Source organism: Orbicella franksi, chromosome 3 (assembly GCF_964199315.1).
Source record: "Orbicella franksi chromosome 3, jaOrbFran1.1, whole genome shotgun sequence".
Classification (NCBI taxonomy): Eukaryota; Metazoa; Cnidaria; class Anthozoa; order Scleractinia; family Merulinidae; genus Orbicella; species Orbicella franksi.
Genome location: NC_138147.1, coordinates 12,912,505 through 12,932,652, shown reverse-complemented (window position 1 = coordinate 12,932,652; position 20,148 = coordinate 12,912,505). Strand labels below are relative to the sequence as shown.

At 41.1% G+C, this 20,148-nt stretch overlaps 2 protein-coding genes and 1 pseudogene across 2 annotated transcripts; 2 read left to right on the top strand and 1 right to left on the bottom strand.

The window, feature by feature from the left end:
- The first annotated feature begins 2,383 nt into the window (after positions 1–2,383).
- LOC145483039 (BTB/POZ domain-containing protein 6 pseudogene) lies at positions 2,384–4,396 on the top strand (annotated as a pseudogene).
- A 6,304-nt stretch (positions 4,397–10,700) lies between these two features.
- Positions 10,701–12,959, top strand: LOC145481341 (BTB/POZ domain-containing protein 6-like). Its single transcript, XM_081459815.1, has one exon. The coding sequence runs from the start codon at positions 10,745–10,747 to the stop codon at positions 11,777–11,779; it is 1,035 nt and encodes a 344-aa protein (XP_081315941.1). The 5' UTR covers positions 10,701–10,744; the 3' UTR covers positions 11,780–12,959.
- A 3,678-nt stretch (positions 12,960–16,637) lies between these two features.
- Positions 16,638–19,133, bottom strand: LOC145482320 (uncharacterized). The gene has a single exon (XM_081460975.1). It carries the CDS (start codon positions 19,131–19,133, stop codon positions 16,638–16,640), a length of 2,496 nt encoding a protein of 831 aa, XP_081317101.1.
- Between the last annotated feature and the right edge of the window lie 1,015 nt (positions 19,134–20,148).

Below are 20,148 nucleotides of genomic sequence, written 5' to 3'. Positions count from 1 at the left end.
AACCCACAAATTATTCTTGCCTTCTATGAGTTTCATAAGAAATGTACTTGCGCTAATTAAAGATCACAGTGGTTTGTCAGTATGTACCCTTGTTATTTCACAGCTGTATTTATGTAATCTAGAGGATTATAGAGGGTGATAGTTACTAACTTCGAATTCTTCTGAAGCGACTGCCTTCTCGCTTTACAACTATAAAAGTCACACGAGAAAATGAATTGGTTCCCAGTATTTATGGTTTTACACTTTTATATTAGTCAGAGTGTGGTTTGTGAATCACATCTTGTGAAAAATTCAAACTTGTAAATTTGGCACGCTTTTAGTGTTACTTTAGTTATTATTTTGGACTCGCTCCTGATTATTTCTTCGAGTGCACTCTAAAAGATGTTCTGACAGCTACGGATAGTGGCGTTTCGTCCTGAACACTCTAAGTGGTAACAGACTCCTTGACTTATACCGCTAAGCGAGACAACGAGCATCCCCAGCCTTTTCATTGTATGCCGGGAGTTCCCCCCTCCCTGCCGGGTTACTAAAGGCTAACACTGTAGTGGACGTCCATATAATTTTCATACACCAATTGGTCAGAACGGATATTGACAGATTTGAAGTGAACATAGCCAGGCGCCCTGCGAATGCTGTCTGTTCTTATTCCGGCAGTAAGCCGAAAAATATATCTCATCATGATCAGATGCGATGCGTTTTCAACTTACAATTGCGACCTAAAGGTGGCAAACATACGGATCTTTCTGACTTTCGAAGTTGAACTGGGTATCGCAAAACAGTCCCAAAAGTGGTTCATCAGCATTTTATTTCCCCTAAAAGTTAGCAACTCAGGTCAACTGAAAAACCGATCACCTAGAGAAGATATATGACACTACACACAGTCAATAATAGGCAATCAGTAGGAGAGATTAAGACTGATCATGCTTCATGGTTAGCGTAGTCTAACCTATCCATAGCCTAAGTTTATTCGAGATTTTGGGATTTATATTTATTTCCTGATCAATTTCCTTGTGCTGTGTTCCTGGTTACGACACTGAACTCACAGTACCTCTCTCCTCTTCGCTGTATTTAACAATTATTCGCCGAAGGCGAAGTGAACATTGGTGAATATTCCACCGAGACGAAGTCGAGGTGAATATTCACCAATGTTCACTGAGCCTTAGGCAAATAATTGTTTTAGTATAATTTTTAGAGATGAATATCAAAGACTACAAAATAACGGACTAAAACATAAAAACACAGACGCAATTCGTGTGCATACACGTATGCAGGCGTAGTTTTCGTAATAAGCTTACATTTACATCGATTGTAAATCAATTTACTCATCGAGTTCGGCAGTAAGACGAACGAGCGAAACTCTACGAAAAATAAATTCATCCAGTACCGTTGTTTTATCTTTTTTCACTTCATTCACAGTTGCCATCATCGTCTAAAAACGTGTACCTTTAGTTTGAAGAAAAATAAATTTCGGTCAATCGATCTGCCCTGCTGGCGATAAACGTAACCTCTGCGTTTACGATTCTCAAATGCCTTGAATACGAGTCCATGAAAAGATTTTTGGTCCAAGGGCGACAGCAGTCAATTTGAAAATTCTCCATCCTTTCAAATATCCTGGACTTGGAGTGATGTCTTTCGAATAAATTAAAATTTCATGCAGCAACTGTTCGCCATGTTTACTTGCCGAGATACCAAGCCCTAGTGGGGTGAATACAGCCTCATGTGACGAGCTTTTCGACCAATCACAATGTCCAATTCTTATATTCATCTCTAGAGATTATACTAAGGATGGATATAAATTCCGAGGGGGAAGTGATACTAGTACTTGGAACAGATCACTTCATGCTACAAAACCTACCGAGAGAGGTAATCGGGAACTAATGACCTAGGTGAAATATGGAGACTATTTTTTACTAAAATTACCAAAATCGTCTTTAGAGGCCCAAGAAAAATTTTGTCGTTAACCAGTATGGAGAAATCTGATAGGTGTAAAAGGGATCGCTAAAGTAACAGCACATTTACGGATAACCGCTAAGACGTTAGCCTGGCATCCACCGGCCCTCTAGATAAAATGTGGCTAGACGTATGGGTAAAATTTTCAGGGACTTAAAGGCTTCAGGGACACAGCACCGTTTAATTAAGTAAAGCAGACGTTTGCATACAGTTTCACAAATTTGTTTATATTTTAGTGACAATTTACTTGTTTCAGAACAGACATGTTTTTCCGTGTTGTTTTCACACTAGGACCTTAGACTAAATCTTCAAATCTCCATCTTACAGAACAGTAAAAAAAAAAAAAAGCAAATGTAGAAACAGTAGTTTTCGCAATTTCTGCCCGAAAAAATCTACCCAACTGGACCGCGCACTCGCTCGGTCAAATGGGGTAGAGGGGATATGGGTACGAAATTGAGCCCTCGATGTTGAGTCGTTTTGCATGCGTGACATTAGCGTGACACGGAAAGTTTCATCTCGGTGGGATCTTAGCAGAGAATCGATCGCAAGTTTTATCAAACCCAAACTTAACAGCCCAAGGATGTCTCTCGATGTGTCCAGTGAAGATTATTGGAGTTCGACTGCTAGATGTACAGTCAGAGAAAAATGCAAGTTCATGTTTAACAACGAGCTCTTGAGCGATGTGAAATTTGTCGTTGGAGACGCTGAAGGCGGAAGTGAAAGTACGAGGAAGATTCCAGCTCACAAGTTCTTGTTAGCGATCAGTAGACCAGTATTTTATGCCATGTTTTACGGCGAATTGGCCGAGAAGAAAGATTCAATCGATATCTCTGACTGCGATCATAAAAGCTTGTTTGAGTTGTTTCGTTTCGTGTACAGCGATGAAGTGAACTTGAACGCAGACAATGTCATGCAAGTACTGTATTTGGCCAAGAAATACATGCTTCCTTTCCTGGCTGACAAGTGCACAACGTTCCTTCGAGGAAAAGTGGATGCTTCAAACGTGTTCCATGTGTTGCCAGACGCACAGAAGTACGAAGAGAAAGATCTTGTGGATCATTGCTGGGAAGTGATCGATAAACAGGCGAACGAAGTTGTGAAATCGGAGAGTTTCGTGACAGTTAAGAAATCGTTGCTGGAAGAATTGGTCGAGAGAGATTCGTTGAAAGTGAAGGAGGTGGAATTATTCAAAGCTGTCGATTGCTGGGCTACAAAGAAATGTGATAAGCAAGGCCTAGCAACGGAAGGTTCTGTAAAAAGGAGGATCCTTGGAGAACGGATCGTTAAGGCAATTCGTTTCCCTGTGATGGAACAGAAAGAATTCGCCGATGTCGTGCTTGACGCTGACATCCTTACAAAGAAAGAGTTAAGTGACATGATGAAGTACTTTAGTTCTTTACTGATATTTCCGGAGTGGTGTTCTGAGACCACAAGACGTGGTCGTTAGCGAATCAGCAGGTTTGGGTCTGGGATCAAATTAAAAGGGTGGTCTCATTCTACCTCAATTCCACATTCATTAGTTGTTTCGGTAGACAAAAAAATAAATTTGTTTTCAGTACGGCTATTTGGAAGCGAATATAAGGAATATTCAGTAACACTAAAGGTAACTGATTCCAATGGTCTTGGTCTGACAACTAAAACAGGCACGTTCATGTCTGAACTTATGGAAAATGAAGGAGAAGAGTATCACGGCTTTGATATCGTGTTTGATCCTCCAGTTGTTTTACAGGCGGGGAAGAAGTATTTTTTGGAGGCTTCCATGGGTGGCCCACCATCCTGGTATGGGCAGGGTGGCTCGTCTCAAGTGAAACATCCTGGCGTAACGTTCTCCTTTGCAAACCAGGAAGGTGTAGTAGAATTGAGAAATACAACTGTTTCAAATGGGCAATTTTCTGAATTTGAATTAAATTAAGTGTATGTCCTGATATGTGTGAGGTATAGACTCAGAATAAAAGGTTTGCTATTTTTCCAGTGTCAGTAGTCCAGAGGTCCTAAAGATTTAGTACAAAACAGGCATCTAAATCATTGCAAATTTGCCGATGATGTTTTTGAAAATAAAACATATCTGTATTCCAGCTGCATTACTGATGAGCTGTAAGAGGTGTTTTTCTGTAATAAGCAAAAGTAAATTTCTTTAAAATGAAGACGCCTTGTTGCTTTCAGCGAACGAAAAGCCTAAGCACTGGTCTAGAACCGACGCCTTCTAGGTTCAATGAAAATGTTACATTTCGAGAAGTACGACTGTTTCAAATGAATTCACAACAAGCTAAGTGTATGTCCTGATGTTCATTTATGTGTCACAAGATGAATTACAGTTAATTGCGTATAAAATAGGAAAACATCAAAAATGAAATATCTACAGCAATGTTAGCGCGATAAAAACTTCTAGAAACTTCTAGCTTTATCAATCGCGTCAAATCCTTTCCATAATTAAGATGAAACAGTGTTAGTTGATTATATATCTTAAGTAACACTTACAATGAAAGCAATAGTTTTGTAACTACTCGACTAAGGCATAGGCAGTGCCCATTTGTGCCCATTCAAGTATTTTACTTGCTTCTTGTTACTTTTGATGAGCTTTGTGTTTTAGGGAAAAGTATTTGTGAAGTTCCGTGGTTTTCTGCGTGATCTGGAATTTTCGATATGCATCTTGTTTCGTCCAGTTTGGGACATCGTGGCTCTGCTTTGACACTTTTAGTCGACTTTCCAACTTCCAGTAAATCCATTACCTGAGGAACTCAAGGACTGTTATGTTCTGATGTATCTTCTAGATATATCACTCAGTTTGTAGTTCAGGATTTTTATGACAACTTGGGTGTTGTCTCTTGTTTACCGTTTCGTAGAACAGCCAGGAATTGAGTCGTGATTTTACCATGCGTAATGCGATTAAACTTAAGTTTCTGGCCGGTAAATAGTTTCTAGTAGCGCTTAGTGTTATTACTTACTAGTGACAATTGTATTGAATGATATTAAGTGTAAGCTTAACCTTAGTGAGAAACTCTGGTTAGCAAGTGATAAACATATGATAACAATCTTTTGAGCTTTTAGTTGTTACGCAAAGATACTCGATACATGAGTGCACGTAATTAAACGTTAGAGAACACACGTAATCAGCCATTGATTAGTGAGAATTAAAGAGAGGATTCTGGAAGAAAGCTTACCGTATGTGAATGGTGAAGAAGATTATCAGGTGAGCGAAGTCTGGAAGAAAGTATAATCTCAAGAGTCTCTTTAAGACTACAAAATTTTATTTCATGGATCAAGACTGGTTCCTCCATACGTAATCTAGCAACGGAGCGTCGCCTTTTTCCATCCCGTCTTACGGCCCTGTCTCCTCCGCAGCCGTTTTTTGGGGTGTCACGGAACACAATCCCCAAAAATGGAGAGGAGACTACGTAGAGGGCCTGAATAGGTGTGGCGGACAAGGGGGGGGGGGGGGGGGCGGGGGGCGTCCACATGTCGGTTCTCGGTTAAAATTTTCGACCTTTGTCGGTTATCGGTCAATCTCTGTTAATTTTTTTGTCGCTAGTCGGTAATTTTTTCCTCGTTTTGTCGGTAGTCAGTAATATTTTGTCGCCCTTCGCCTGTCAGTTAAGCTCATTCAGACCCTCTACGTACGCCGTCTTAACCACAAGTTCTCATGATCAACTCTTCCAATTCATTTCTTTTTGTGAGAGAAAGACATGCGTACAGTTTACAATTCATACCCGAAAGCATGGCTCCTGCCCAAAAGTCATTTGATCTCGTGGAAAATTCAAAACTAACCACAAGTTTTTTTTCTTTTTTTTTTTTTTGAACGAACGCATGGGCTGTTTCATTTACATGCAAGAAAAAAGAAATGAACGAAGTTTGGTATACGTACGGTGAGTAGAGAAAAGTAAAGGACAAGAGGCCCAAATCGTGTTGAATTCCAGGTGGTAGACAACAGAGTAACATTGCATTATTTTCAGAACGGATATCATATGTTTGCGATCATCTTAGCCACCCTGGCAATGCTGTCAGTTCTAACTGATGGAACACTCTTCCAGGTCTATAATTATTTTTTCGGGGGTAGGGGGGGGGGAGGGGGGTAGAGGAGGGAGGATGGGAGGCGACGGGGGAGTGACCAGCAAATGTGTGTGTTTTTTATTTGTCTATTTTTTATCTATTTTTTGTAAACTACGGTAAAAATAACCGTTGTCTCGAACCTAATAGTTTTCATCAAACATTAAATGAATGGATCTTTCTGATTATAGAGGATGAATCGAATTGATTATTGCGAAACAGTCTCAATACTTAAAACTGAATAGTTGATCAGAATTTAATTTGGCCTAATGAGCAGTAATGTAACCCAGAAATCAACTGAGAAACTGATCACCCAGAAGATATACCTGACCTTACACAGATTCTCGGAGTAACAGAGATAGCCACGGAATTAACTTCATGGGTCCTTTATGATTAGGCTAGCCTACTCATAGTACTGTTCTCATCTGATTTTAAATTTAGTGATTTGCATTTCTTTCCTGGTCAATTTTCTTGTGGTCTATTCTTTGTCTAGAATCTAGATACTTTGCTATCAGAGTGCTTCTCCTCTCCGTATATACACCGGTACAAATTCCACCGGATCGGAGATGGAGTAACAGAACTTTGAATTGAACGCCTACAAAACATGCATACGGCAAGGTTCACTGAGGATGAAGAAGGCTTATAGCAGGCCTTTCACTACAAAAACAAATACTTGACAGACCCGAGAGAAATTGATTTTTAACCAAAATTATAATATTTCGAAAGTTGACAACAGGGACTGCTAAAGAAGTGTTACATGAACGTAAAACTGCGCAGCCTTTAGTCTGGCGATACTGTTAGACGTAAGGGTAAAATTTCCAACTATTTTACATAATTATAAACCACACGTACACTTACGTACAATTTTTCAAAGCAATTATTCTACTAATTTCAATCTACTTGTTTGAGGATAATCTTCAGTGTTTGACATCACAAAAAGAAACCTGAGACTAAATCCTCTAATATCCCTCTTCAAAGAAGAACCTGATGAGTCTATGCTACCAAATTGCTTATTTCAAGCAATCTAGACAGAACAAAGGTTTCTTTAGTCTGTCAGAATATCGCAAAACGTATGAACGTCAAATTTAGTGCATAAGGCAAAGGTCGATTCTTACGTAATAATAATAAATAATAATAAACTAATATTTTAAGACGAGGCCTCCAATCACCTAGAGGTGGTTTTCAGAAGGGTCCTCTAAAAAAAAAAAAAAAGTCTAGAATATACATTAAATGTCTAAAATACAAAAGAAATAAAAGCTAAAAACGTGATACTAAAACTAAGGTATAAAACTAGAACTAGGATTAAAAATCTACTGCTAACTAAGGTTAAAAATGGTTAAGTAAAAACTGTTTCAGTTTGTATTTAAAATCCTTTTTGGCATAAGTTTCTTTAGCTCACTTGGCAGTGAGACCCAATCGGTTATTGCTTTATAATACGTTTTGTTTCTGCCCCATTCCGTTCTTGGCTTGCTAATTTTGGGCATGCAACCATTTTGGGTACTGCAACCGTGTTGTTGGCTCATGGTAGATCTGAACACATCGAAATGTTGGGGGATCTCTCCTTTCATTGCGCTTTGCACAAGACAACACCGATGACCAAAACGCCTCGCATGTAATGGGACCCACCGCAACGATGTTTCGGCGTCAACCGATATCACGTTTCCCTTTACAAACTTCTTTGCAATGCGACCTTGGAATGACTGCAATTGTTTCATCTGTGTTGTTAGACCAGGCTGATCTCCCCAGACGATATCTGCATAATCTATGTGTGGTAGGACAAAGCCATTAAAGTATGCTGTGAGATTTTTTTCGTCGAGCATATGATAGATTCGGTTGAATACTGAGGGGCGATGCCCCAGTTTTTGTAAAAGGCTACTGACATCCATCTTCCATTTCCATTTCTCATCCAGTACTACTCCTAGGTACTTAAAAGATGAAACACGATTCACTTGCTCTTTATCAGTAGAAAACTTAAATTCATTAAATGACGACAACATTGTTTTGCTTCCTGACAGTATCAAGTTAGTCTTCTTTACATTTACTGTTAATTTGTTGCTGATGTACCAGTTGGAGATTTGGATTGGTTGAAGTCATGTCGAAGTGCATCAGTAAGCTCTTGGGATGTCGATGCAGCAACCACGAGAACAGCATCGTCTGCATACATTATCAGTTCACTCTTCGTTACAGCAGTTGACAAGCTGTTTATGTACACATTAAATAGGGCATGTACTAAAACCCGAAACAACGAAACGAAACGAGCGAAACGAGCGAAACGAGCGAAACGAGCGAAACGAGTAAAATAATAAGTAAATAAACCAGCCTTGATCTCTGGCAAGTTACTATGGGAGCCTGATCTCGTACCCAGATCCACATGTGTGACATCGTTACATCTTAAACCTGAAAGATGGATGACCGCAAGGGTGTCGACGACAAACACGAAGACATCGAGAAAAAGGTGAGTATTTTTCACATTTTGAATGGCATTCTAGCTAAAACAAGAAATGTAATTTTAAAGAAAGGTTTCCTGGTCGTATCGTGGATTCTTAGGCGGTGGCGAATCGACAACGCCGAGCCCAGTATGTACGGAAACACAATCTCAAGAGTATCCGTAAAGAGCTCAGCGCCTAATAAGAAATTACTGCAGGAGTCAAGAAGGCCTGACGTTAATATGATTAAAACCTGTCAAGTCGCCCTCGTTTTCTTTAGAGATATACATTAAAGAAACTCCTGGTTCGCACGAAGAATGCTGCAAAGTCATTCTCGAAAAGACCATTCGATTCGCCACCGTCTAAGAATCCACGATACGACAAGAAAACCTTTCTTTGAAATTAGATTTCTTGTTTTAGCTAGAATACCATTCAGAATGTGAAAATACTCACCTTTTTCTCGAAGTCTTCCTGCTCGACACGCTTGCGCTCATCCACCTTTCAGGTTTGTGATGTCACGATGTCACACATGTGGCTTAAGAGCAGGATCTGGGTACAAGATTCGGCTGCCATAGTAACGTGCTACAGATCAAGGCTTTTTTTAACCTTTTTTTATTTATTTACTTACTATTTCACTCATTTCGGTGGTTTCGCTTTTTTCGGTGGTTTCGTTTCGCTCGTTTCGTTTCGTTGTTTCGGGTTTTAGTACATGCCATTAAGGTCGTATGGTACCCTCAATATGGACCAAAAAGTTTGTTTAGATGCGGTGAAGAAAGATCAATTGTGTGCTATTGCACTCAAGAAGAGAAATTAAATTTCTAGAGTTTTACTCAAAATGGTTGCTATGGAAACCGGCCACAGCCTTTTGAAGTAGTGTTTTATAGTATTGACGCTAACACTTCCTGCTCTTTTACAAAACAAGAATTGACTGTCAAGTAAGCATATCATGTAAGTTTCTGTTTTGTTCTGTGATATGAACCTAAGTTTTGACAGTTAACTCTTATTTTCAATGCTTTTTACAGCTTTATTTGGAAATAACCTTATTTTTTGCCACACCCAGTGGACAAATCATCTCATGTCACGTGACAGACCTTAAAATGTTACGATTTTTTTGGTTTATATCATCACGACACTATTGGTCTTTGATGAGCCCAAGTCTCAGGAATTCTACTTAAAAACCTTGCAAAGTAGAAATGTTGGCGCGAAGTCAGTCGGTACAAAAGTAAACTTTTGAGAAAAATGCACTTTACGTTTCTTACACGAAGTATTAAGCATTTAACGAGCCACAAATAGTGGGGGGGGGGGTGCAGATTGGGTCTCGGGGAGGGGGTGCAATGGTTGTTCTATTTTGTAAAAAGTTACCGCAGTTGTGGGAAATATTCCTTGTCATAAAGGAAATGAATGAGCCTGTGATGGCAATTTGAGGCAAAGCTTTTCGCAAATGATTATACCAATCGAGTTGTGCATGTCTTAAAAGTTTTTTCTAAATAGTTTCGTTCATATGAGTTAAAAATAATCTATATTTTTGGTCACGTTCTTATAGTAAACAGTCGTTGCTATGGCCGTTGCCACGTGAAAAAACTTATACCTCTGTGTACTTTCCTTCAATTTCACACTCATCTGGAAGGAAATTCTGCAAGATCGTTTCAAAATGTTTTTGACAAGTCCTCAAGGCTCTTAAGTCTTGTATTTCCAAGAAATTGAATTTTTCACGAACATCGCCATATTTTAGGGTACCATACCCCCTTAAATAGAAGTGGACCTGAAATACTCCCTTGTGGCATACCCAGGATGATGGTGCGAGTCCCTGACATTTCTCAATTTATACACACGCATTGCCGTCTGTCTGCAAGATACGATTTAAACCATCTCAGACTTCTCGCTGATAGTCCTATATGTTCCAGCTTTCCCAAGAGTATCTTGTGATTGATAGAGTCAAATGCCTTGGATATATTGAGAAATAGCATACCAGTGACTTTTCATTCATTCATGGCATCAAGGACAAAATTGTTCAGTATACTAAGCTGGGAAGTAACTTGATCGAAAATGTCACATAACTGGACAGTCACAATGTAGTAAACCTTAAAATCAAATAAATAACAATAACTTTCACAATTTTTATCATAAAAATAGCTGCCCCACTAAGCCTCGTACTCGGTCAAGTTTGACGAAAGGGATATGGATACGAAATTGAGCCCGCGATGTGGGGTCTTTATACATGCATGGCGTTAGCGTGACTCCGTCGAAAACTAAGTTTCATCTCGAAAGGATCGTCAGTAGCAGAGAATCGATTTTTTATCAAACTCAAACTTAATAGTTCAGTCATGTCTCTTGATTTAGGAAGTGGAGATCTTTGGAGTGCGACTGCTAGATTTACAATCATAGAAAGATTCAAGTTCATGTTAAACAACGAACTCTTGAGCGATGTGAAATTTGTCGTTCGAGACGCTGAAGGCGGAAGTGAAAGCACGAAGAAGATTCCGGCTCACAAGTTCTTGTTGGCGATTAGTAGCCCAGTATTTTATGCCATGTTTTACGGTGAACTGGCCGAGAAGAAAGATTCAATCGCTATCTCTGACTGCGATCATAAAAGCTTGTTGGAGTTGTTTCGTTTCGTGTACAGCGATGAAGTGAACTTGAACGCCGACAATGTCATGCAAGTGCTGTATTTGGCCAAGAAATACATGCTTCCCTCCCTCGCTGACAAGTGCACAGAGTTCCTTCGAGGAATAGTGGATGCGTCAAACGTGTTCCACGTGTTGCCAGACGCACAGAAGTACGAAGAGAAAGATCTTGTGGATCATTGCTGGGAAGTGATCGATAGGGAGACAGAAGAAGCTGTGAAATCGGGTGGTTTCATGACAATTGAAAAATCAGTGCTGGAAGAATTGTTAGAGAGAGATTCGTTGAATGTGAAGGAGGTAGAATTATTCAAAGCCGTCGATTACTGGGCTTCAAAGGAATGTGAAAAGCAAGGCCTAGCAGCAGAAGGTTGTGTGAAGAGAAGGATCCTTGGAGAACGGATCGTAAAGTCAATTCGTTTCCCAGTGATGAAAGAAAAGGAATTTGCTGAAGTTGTTCTTGACAGTGAGGTCCTTACCCCGAGAGAGTCATTCGATATGGTGAAGTATTTTAATTCTGTGTTGAAGGTCCCAGAGGGATTTTCTGAATCCACCAGAGCTGGTTGTCAAAGAGCTGCTGGGGCGGATACTCGTTATCCTCAGCAGATGCCCAGGTTTGGATCAGGAAAAGCGTCCAAAGACCGGAAAAAGAGACAACCCGGGGTATGTTGGAATTGTGGAGGTATGATGTCTGCAGGTCATAAATTTTGCTTTTATTGTGGCGTACAGATCGGTTAGTGTGGCGCCAACATCGCTGAGAGTAAGAGAAAGTAAGAGGAACATTTTTCTTCTTCGTCGAGGCTAAACTTTCACTGCAGTTAATTATGAAGAACTGGCAAAACCCTGTTTATCTGTTTATTTGTAAAGAAGCAAATTTTATGAAGCAAATATCGTGCTGCAACCTGCGATATCCAAGAATTTGTGAGGGGCCCTTAAGGACGTTCGCGCTAATTGTTGCTGCGCATTTTTACTGCGCACGCAAATTCACACCCCACGTCATGGAACAAGCGCACTAAGTAATAAAATGAACAACGATAGGGCAGATGGCCTAAAACATGATGAAGATCTATCGATTAGAAATTGGAATTTTTTGCGAAACGCACCATCGAATTCCGTCCTTCTTAGCTCTTCGTTTATCTGTGCGGCTCTTAAAGGGTTATTCTTTGAAAACGTTGGCAACATTTGCCTCCGTGGACTCACCTTCGATATTTTTAACTATAAACCCTGTAGACCATGCTGAATTACGTGTGCCAATTTTTCAAAATCAGGGTAGTTTTCCACATGCTTTATCTCTAAAACGACGTCGGTGACCTCCAATTTTGTTTGCATTTCTGACACAAGTAACGCATCATCTGACTGCAGTAAAAATTGTAAAAAATCTATCGACTGGAATATTTTCGCGCGAACGTCCTTAATTTTACATGTTTGATTATTTCCCGAACAATGACCTCTGTATGAACTTGCATTCTCCTTCGCAACCCATACTGACTTAACCTTCTCCATTTTGTTCCGTTGCGGAAGAAAACATATGGATTGTAAAAAAAGATGTTGAAAAATATAATAGTGCGTAAGTCGAGAGTTGTAAAATAGATCGAAGGGAATAAAAATTATAGGCTGATCGAGATGTGCAGAATATCTGTTGATTAACGATATAATCCTAAACAGATTCATTTTATTTCAATTCAAAGTATATAGGCATAATTTAATCTTTCATAGTTTTATCATGAGTATATCCATTTTAATGTTAAAGACATATGTAAGTATCGTATCTTAGATTAAGAGCCACAAGTTTATTAGTGTTGTGCACTATATTAGGTGCTACCCTCGGTAAATAAAGTAGTTATCTACCGCTAGATGTCGTGACCGAGTCGAGATTTTTGAAATTCAAGTCGACAAAATGAAATAAATGCGTGTCAAGCATTAGTTCAACCAGTCAGAATTCTCCTTTTCATTACGGTTCAGTTCAGCCGTGCAATAAAAAGAGATAATTTGCCATGATTGGACAATTTAAACTATGAGATGATATGATATCATTATTTTACTGCAATGAAATGAAATCATATCACAGTTCACGGTTAGTCTTTTTTCATAAAGAAGAAAACAACTTAAAAACGAGAATCATGCTGAATTCAAGGTGGTTATTTAACCCCAGGCGGTAAAACTAACATCGGATATTCATTTAATTTTCATAGACCAATTCTGAACACAACGGATTTGGTATGCAGGATTTGGGGTCATCTTAGATACCCTTTGAAGGCCGGCCGTTCTTACAACCTGATAGTATTCACCAAACATTAATAAATCAATAATAATAAAAAATAAATATGTAGAGAGGAAGCTATATTAGCCTTAGCTTGTTTTCATGTGACTCCTCTATCCAGGTCAAATGGGATTTTGGAAGTGTTGGTTTTTAAGGAGGGTGGAAAACCGTCGCATCTCGAGGAAAGCCCTCTGAGGGAGACGAAAACCAACAACAAACTCAACACACATGATATTGTATGACATTGGACCGGAATCGAATTCGAAAATATTTTTGTGAGGCGAGCGCTCTCACTGAGCTGCGCCATCCCTGTTTCCCTTAACGAAATTGAATTGATTATTGCGAAACAGTAACAGAAAAAAGTAAAAGACGAGAAGCTCAAATCATGTTAATTTCCAGGTGTTATACGTATTTGAAACAGTAGCGCACTTGTTAAACCTGCGAGGAGAGAGGAGTGGGGGACTCCCATATGAAATGGTGGGGGATACTCGTCGGAAAAGTTGCATTAAACCCCTAAAAGAGACCAATCAGGGTGTGGCTCGGTCTTCATTTGATCCGTAAAAGATACCACGTAAAACGGGATAGACTAGAACCAACGACTGTTCAAGAAAGGAGCTTGCGCTAATAGACTGGTCCGTCGAGGGACCGGTCTATTAGCGAGACAAGCATCCTCAACCGTTTTATAAGGGAATTCCCGCCTCCCCACGCCGGGTTATTTAAGGCTAACACTGCAGTGCAGGTCCATTTAATTTTCATACACCAATTGATCAGAACGGATATTGACAGGTTTGCAGTCAACTTAGGTACCCGGCGAATACTGTAAATCCCTGCTTAGTAAGTCAGCCGGAAAATGTATCGTAACAATGACCTGATGAGTTGTGTTTTCATCTTTGAATTCCAGCCTAAAAGTATTCATCTAACATATAACATACAGATCTTCCTCATTATCGAGGTTGAACTGGGTATTGCAAAACAGTCCCAGCAATGGTTGATCAGAATTTTATTTCACCTAAAAGTCAGTCAGACAACTCAGGTCGACTGAGTAAGTGATCACCTAGACCGATATATGACCCTACACAGAGTCCTAATTATAAGGCAATTACCCCGGGAGGAGCGATAGCTAGAAACTGATAATACTTCAAAGTTTGCGTAGTCTAACCTAGCTTAGCCTAGCATAGCCCAGGCTTATTCGAGATTTGAGGATTTATATTTCTTTCCTGATCAACTTCCTTGTGTTGTGGCTGCACGAAAACATAAAGAAACCAACGATGGACGCCACGTTTTTATTACGCGCCCAAGGCATGCTGGGACCAACTATAACAATACATGATGTAACAAGCCATGAAAATGCATGATGTAACATCCCCCCTTTTGTAAAAAAAATAAATAAATAAAATAAATAAAGGAAATACAATATAAACACAACAGTGAAAAGCATTAATGGGGTTATAACAGGTTTGTCCCAACTGATCCAACTTAGTGTTGCAACCATTAAGACGAGAACATTTCAAGGCCATGTTCAACTAGAATGTTTTATAGAATGTTCAAGTTCAATAAATGTCTCTAACTCCACACAATGGAGTCCAGTAAGTCTCTTACAAATCCAGACGGGCTGGTGCTTTCACAACTCTGCCAGAGCGAGTCCTCACTTCTTTGGCTGGTGTTGTAGTGCTCTCTGTTTCACTGTTGCTGACCCATTTTCCGTGAACTAAGTTGTTCCCCGTACGTCGAAGGGCCTTTGTTGTGGTTGTATGGTGCTCTGCAACCGCGAGTCTGTAAGTTGGTTCTGGACTGCTGGTACTTGACTCTGCATCTGACGAGGGTCTTTGCTGAATTGTTGTGATGATTGCAGGTGATTCTGAGGAGTCATCCTCGCACTTATGGTGGGCAGTGGTTGTCCTAATGGCTGGTCATCCTCACAGGATGCACTTGGTTGCTGGGACATATAGGTCTTCGCATCAGGTGGTGGGGATGCGGCCAACCTGATTTGTGCTCTATTTCTGCGCATCTCTCCGCCATTAGGAGTGACAACAATGTATGACCTGGGCGAGGACACTTTCTGTACAATGCCATGAGGCCAGGCAGAGTGCTTGTGCTTAGGGTTGGGTTTGGCATATACCCACTGGCCAGGCTGAATTCTTCATGTGCCTTTCCTCCCAGATTTTTATCATAATATTGTTTTGCTCTGGTTCGACGTACACCAATTTCAGCTTTGACAGCAACAGGATGTGCGACTTCAGGCTTGAGAAGCCCACGTGTCATTGGAAGTATGCCCCTCGTGCGTCGGGATATGAGCCTTTGAGCTGGCGAGTGTTCCTGGCCCTGTTGAGGGGTGTTTCTGTAGTCCAGGAGTGCTAAATGGATATCCTTGTTCTTTTGATGCATCCGCTTGACAATCTTCACGACCGTTTCAGCCTTGCCATTTCCTTGTGGCCAGTACGGGGATGATGTTACATGTTCAAATCCATATTCAGAAGCAAACTGCTTGTACTCGGTGCTGATGTACTGTGGACCATTGTCCGTGATTAAGCGCTCAGGTATCCCGAATCTTGCAAAGTGCGCTTTGGTCAGCTGCACTACTGTTGCAGTGAGTGTGTTGGGCAGTACATCAATTTCGACCCAATCACTGTAATGGCACGTCGTGACCAGATGCCACTTTCCTTTCCACATGAGGATATATTGGCTAACCACGGACCATGGGCTGTCTGGAATATCATGGCTGAGCATGGGTTCTTTTGGGGCTTGACTAGCATACTGAGCACACAGTGGGCATGACATGCACTTGTTCTTGATATCTGAAGTCATGCCTGGCCAGAAGAGGGACACCTTGGCTCTTCGAATGCAGGAGCCTACTCCAAAATGCATTCTGTGGATTTTCTCAAGCATAGCTGGTCTCATTGAGCTTGGAATGACTGCTTGCTGGCCTTTATACACTATGCCGTCTGCCACAGAAAGTTCATCTTTGAAAGTGTAGTAGGGTCGCGCTAATGGATCCACACCTGTTTTGGAAGTTGGCCAGCCAGTCATTATGAGAAGAGATAGCTTTTGCAGTGCTGGATCCATAGCAGTCTGCTCTTGCAAGTTTTCCTGAGTAGCCTTGGAGATACCGGAATTGTCCAAAGCCATTGCTTGTAGTTCCACTCGAAATATCTGTTCTCCGGACAGATTTTCTTTGGCAAGCTGTGGGAGGGGAGCTCTGGACAAGGTGTCGGTTATGACTTGTTGTGCCCCTTTCTTATACTTCACTTCAAATGACCATCGTTGGAGTCTCATGCGCATGGCTTGTAATCGCCGTGGTGCTTTGTTGAGAGGTTTCTTTAAGATACTCTCTAGTGGCTAATGATCCGTTTGTACTGTGATATCTGACTTTCCATAAAGGAGACTGTCCCATTTCTCAAACGCCAAGCAGATAGCAAGACATTCCTTTTCAATCACAGCGTATCTCTGTTCAGTTTCTGTTAGAGTGTTGGAGTAAAATGCCACTGGTTGATCATTTTGCAAGAGCGCTCCACCAACGCCACCACCAGACGCATCCACCTGAAGGGTTACAGGCAACTGTGGATTGAAATAACACAAAACAGGGGCACGAGCAATGAGTTCCTTAGACTCACCAAAAGCTTTGTCATGTGAGTCAGTCCACTGGAAAGTGACATCTTTGTGGGTTAATTCTCTTAAAGACTTCACCACGTCACTCAATTTTGGACAAAATCTTGCAAGGAAATTGAGCATACCCAAATAACGCTGAACAGCATGTGGGTCTGCAGGTTTGGGCATGTTTGAGATTGCTTCCACCATGGTTGGAGCTGGGCTAACCCCTTCAGGACTGAGCTGGAATCCCATGAAGATCACCTTTTGAGTTTTGAATCTCCACTTGGCTGGGTTCAGCTTGAGTTTCACTTCTTGCATTCGCCGCAGGAAATTGTAAAAATTCTCATCGTGATCTTTCTCGGCCTCCTCCTGTGTTTGTCCACATCCATAAATAAGAACATCATCAACAATTTTGCGGATACCTTTCAATCCTGCAAGGGCTTCCTGCTGTCTCGCTTGATACTCCTCGGGTCCACTGGAGACACCGTAGGGTAACCGAAGCCACCGGTACCTGCCAAAAGGTGTGTGGAATGTTGTGGCCAAGCTTGATTCGTGATCTAGAAGTATGTTGGTGAAACCAGACATCGCATCTGCAACTGAAAAACACTTTGCACCGGTCAGTTGTGGCAAGATGTCCTTGAAGCGAGGAATGGGACGCTTGGGGACTCTTATCGCCTTGTTAATGGTGTTTGATGGGTCCAAACAGATTCTAAATTTGTCCTTTGTCTCTCTAATTGTCATGTTACTGCACCAAGCTGTTGGCTCATACTGTCGGCAAATTTTCCCTTCACTTTCCATCTTGTCTAACTGCTCTTTGATTCTGGCATGTCTTGCTACTGGTTGCCGGTGGATGGCATCATGGACTGGAGTCACTGTCGGGTCTAAATCAAAAGAAACAGGTTTTCCGAACTGTCCCAACCCTGTACGCACATCAGGAAATGCTTTGAGAACCCATTCAAGAGTCAAATTGGCAGGGCAGGATGGCAACGATGTGTTTTGATGCGGAACATCAAACATCCGTGGTGCTGGCGTCTCCCTGGCGTGCGAGTTCTCGGGTGTTGGCAGTTGTACTGGGGGCTCAGAGTGGGGTTTCTGAAGTGTTGCAGTGCTACGTGATGTTCCAAGTGAATGAATTTCATCTGCACGGATCTTCACCAGTCCCAGCTTCACACAGTCTGAGCCAGACAGGAAGGGTAGCTTTCCTTGTATATGCGAGTCTCTCAAAACATGAAATGTGAGGAGGTGGTACCCTGCTGTGGTTTCAGCTGGTAACTCCAGTTTACCCATGGGTGTGAGTCTAAAGTTGTCATAGGTGAATAAGGTGGCTTTACTAGGGGTGAGATAGTTTGTGATCTTCTGCCCAATAGGAATTAATGACTGAGCAAGTTTTTCTGGCAGTGTGTTGCAAGTGGAGGCAGTATCTAACAGCACTCTGATCGATTTGATAAGGTCCTTGGTCACACCTGGTTTCAAGTGGCTGAAGAACTTACGGCCCACCACGGCGCCATGAGGATTTTGCGAAGTGCTGTAGACACTTTGAGCATACTTTTCTCGTTTGATATCCACCTCGAATAGGTCAGTTTCATACTCCTCCCCTAAACTGGCATCAAGATGGTGTGCCTGGCTGGAGCTGGCTACAGGGGGTGCTCCCATTCGACATGCGCGGGCAAAGTGTCCTATTCTCCCACAGCCCTTCCTAGAGCATCGCTTGTTTGAAGCTGGGCATACGGAGCGAGGGTGTGGAGGACCTGCACAATACTGACAGGTATCAGTTTCGAATTGGCGCTTAGACAGATCTTGACCCCAGTTTTGCTCGGACTTTGGGTGTGTCTTTGTGCCTTTGTAGTTACCCTGACCCTGACCCCAGTTTTGCTCCGACTTTGAGGGCGACTTTGTGGCGGTGTAGTTTACTTGTTCTGTGGGGCCTTTAGCTTGCTGCATTATTGCTTTAGCCTTCTCACATTGCTCAAAGTTCTTAGCTACCTGTAACATCGTCTTAAATGAGACAATTTCTTTCGTTGTTTTATCTCTGTGGCCCTTATCTAGTAGTTTTGACATCAGTCTCTCGTTGTTGATCCCTGATATGAATTTATCTCTGAGTAACTGATCTTCACATTTATCACAGTACTCAAGTCTCCTACCTTGTTGTTTAACTCGTCCTTCCCAGGCTGTGACAGATTCTTGGTCTTCCTGTGTCATTTGGGCGAACTTTGTTCTTTCCGTTAGGACTCCTTCGCTAGCCATGAAGTGTTCCTGCAAGTGCTTGAGTATAATGTTCGGTTCCTTTGCTTCTTCCTCTGATAGTTGAAAGCCGTGTTCAAGGTTTTCGAGTTCTTCGTTACCAGCAATGATCACTTTATGCTACAAAACCTACCGAGAGGGATTATGGGAACCAATAACCTAGGCGAAAATGGAGACTATATTTTACTACAATCAGCAGAATCTTCCTTACAGAACTAAGAGGAAATTTGTTGTGAACCAGTATGGAGAAATCTGGCAGGTGTAAAAAGGATCGGTAAAGTAGTATTACATAAACGGATAACCACCAAAAAGTTAGCCTGGCATCCAGCGGCCGTCTAGATAAAGTGTTGCTGGATGTATGGGTAAAATGTCAAGGAATTTTAAGGCTTCAGGCTCACAGCACTTTTAATCAAGTAAAGCAGACACTTGCGTACAATTTCACAGATCTGTTTCGCTGGTGGCAATTTACTTGTTGGGGACAATCTTGTTTTTCCGTATTATCTTCACACTAGGACCTTAGACTAAATCTTCAAATCTACATCTTACAGAACAGAAAAGAAAAGCAAATAAAGGAACAGTACTTTTCGCAATTTCTATCTGAAAAAGGCCTACTCTGGGATCTTAAGTCGCCTTATATTGCTTAAAAGCAAAATTGGCAGAAAAAACATTGCGACTTTAGGCGATTTAATGCGATTTTACGCGACTTAAAGCGATTTTAGGCAACTTAAGGTGATTTTAGGTGACTTGAAGAGACTTAACTTCATTCGAGTGATGTAAATTTATATTTAGCAACAGTCTCTCCATATATCTCTTACAATAAACCAATATTGTACCGATGCTGGTACATAATTAAGTCACCACAGTCTCAAATATCCACGGCCGGGTTGCTCAAAGCCTGATTAAACTAACCCAGGATTAGAGAGAATTTTGATTATTTTCAGTTTTTTAACTTTTCGTTCCAGTTTTCTGTTTATGTTGTTTGTCTTTCAGTTTTGAGTTTGATTAATCTTAAACTACA

Bases quoted from the DNA above. Each gene is read 5' to 3' on its own strand.
- LOC145481341 (XM_081459815.1), top strand. From the start codon at position 10,745: ATGTCTCTTGATTTAGGAAGTGGAGATCTTTGGAGTGCGACTGCTAGA.
- LOC145482320 (XM_081460975.1), bottom strand. From the start codon at position 19,133: ATGGCTAGCGAAGGAGTCCTAACGGAAAGAACAAAGTTCGCCCAAATG.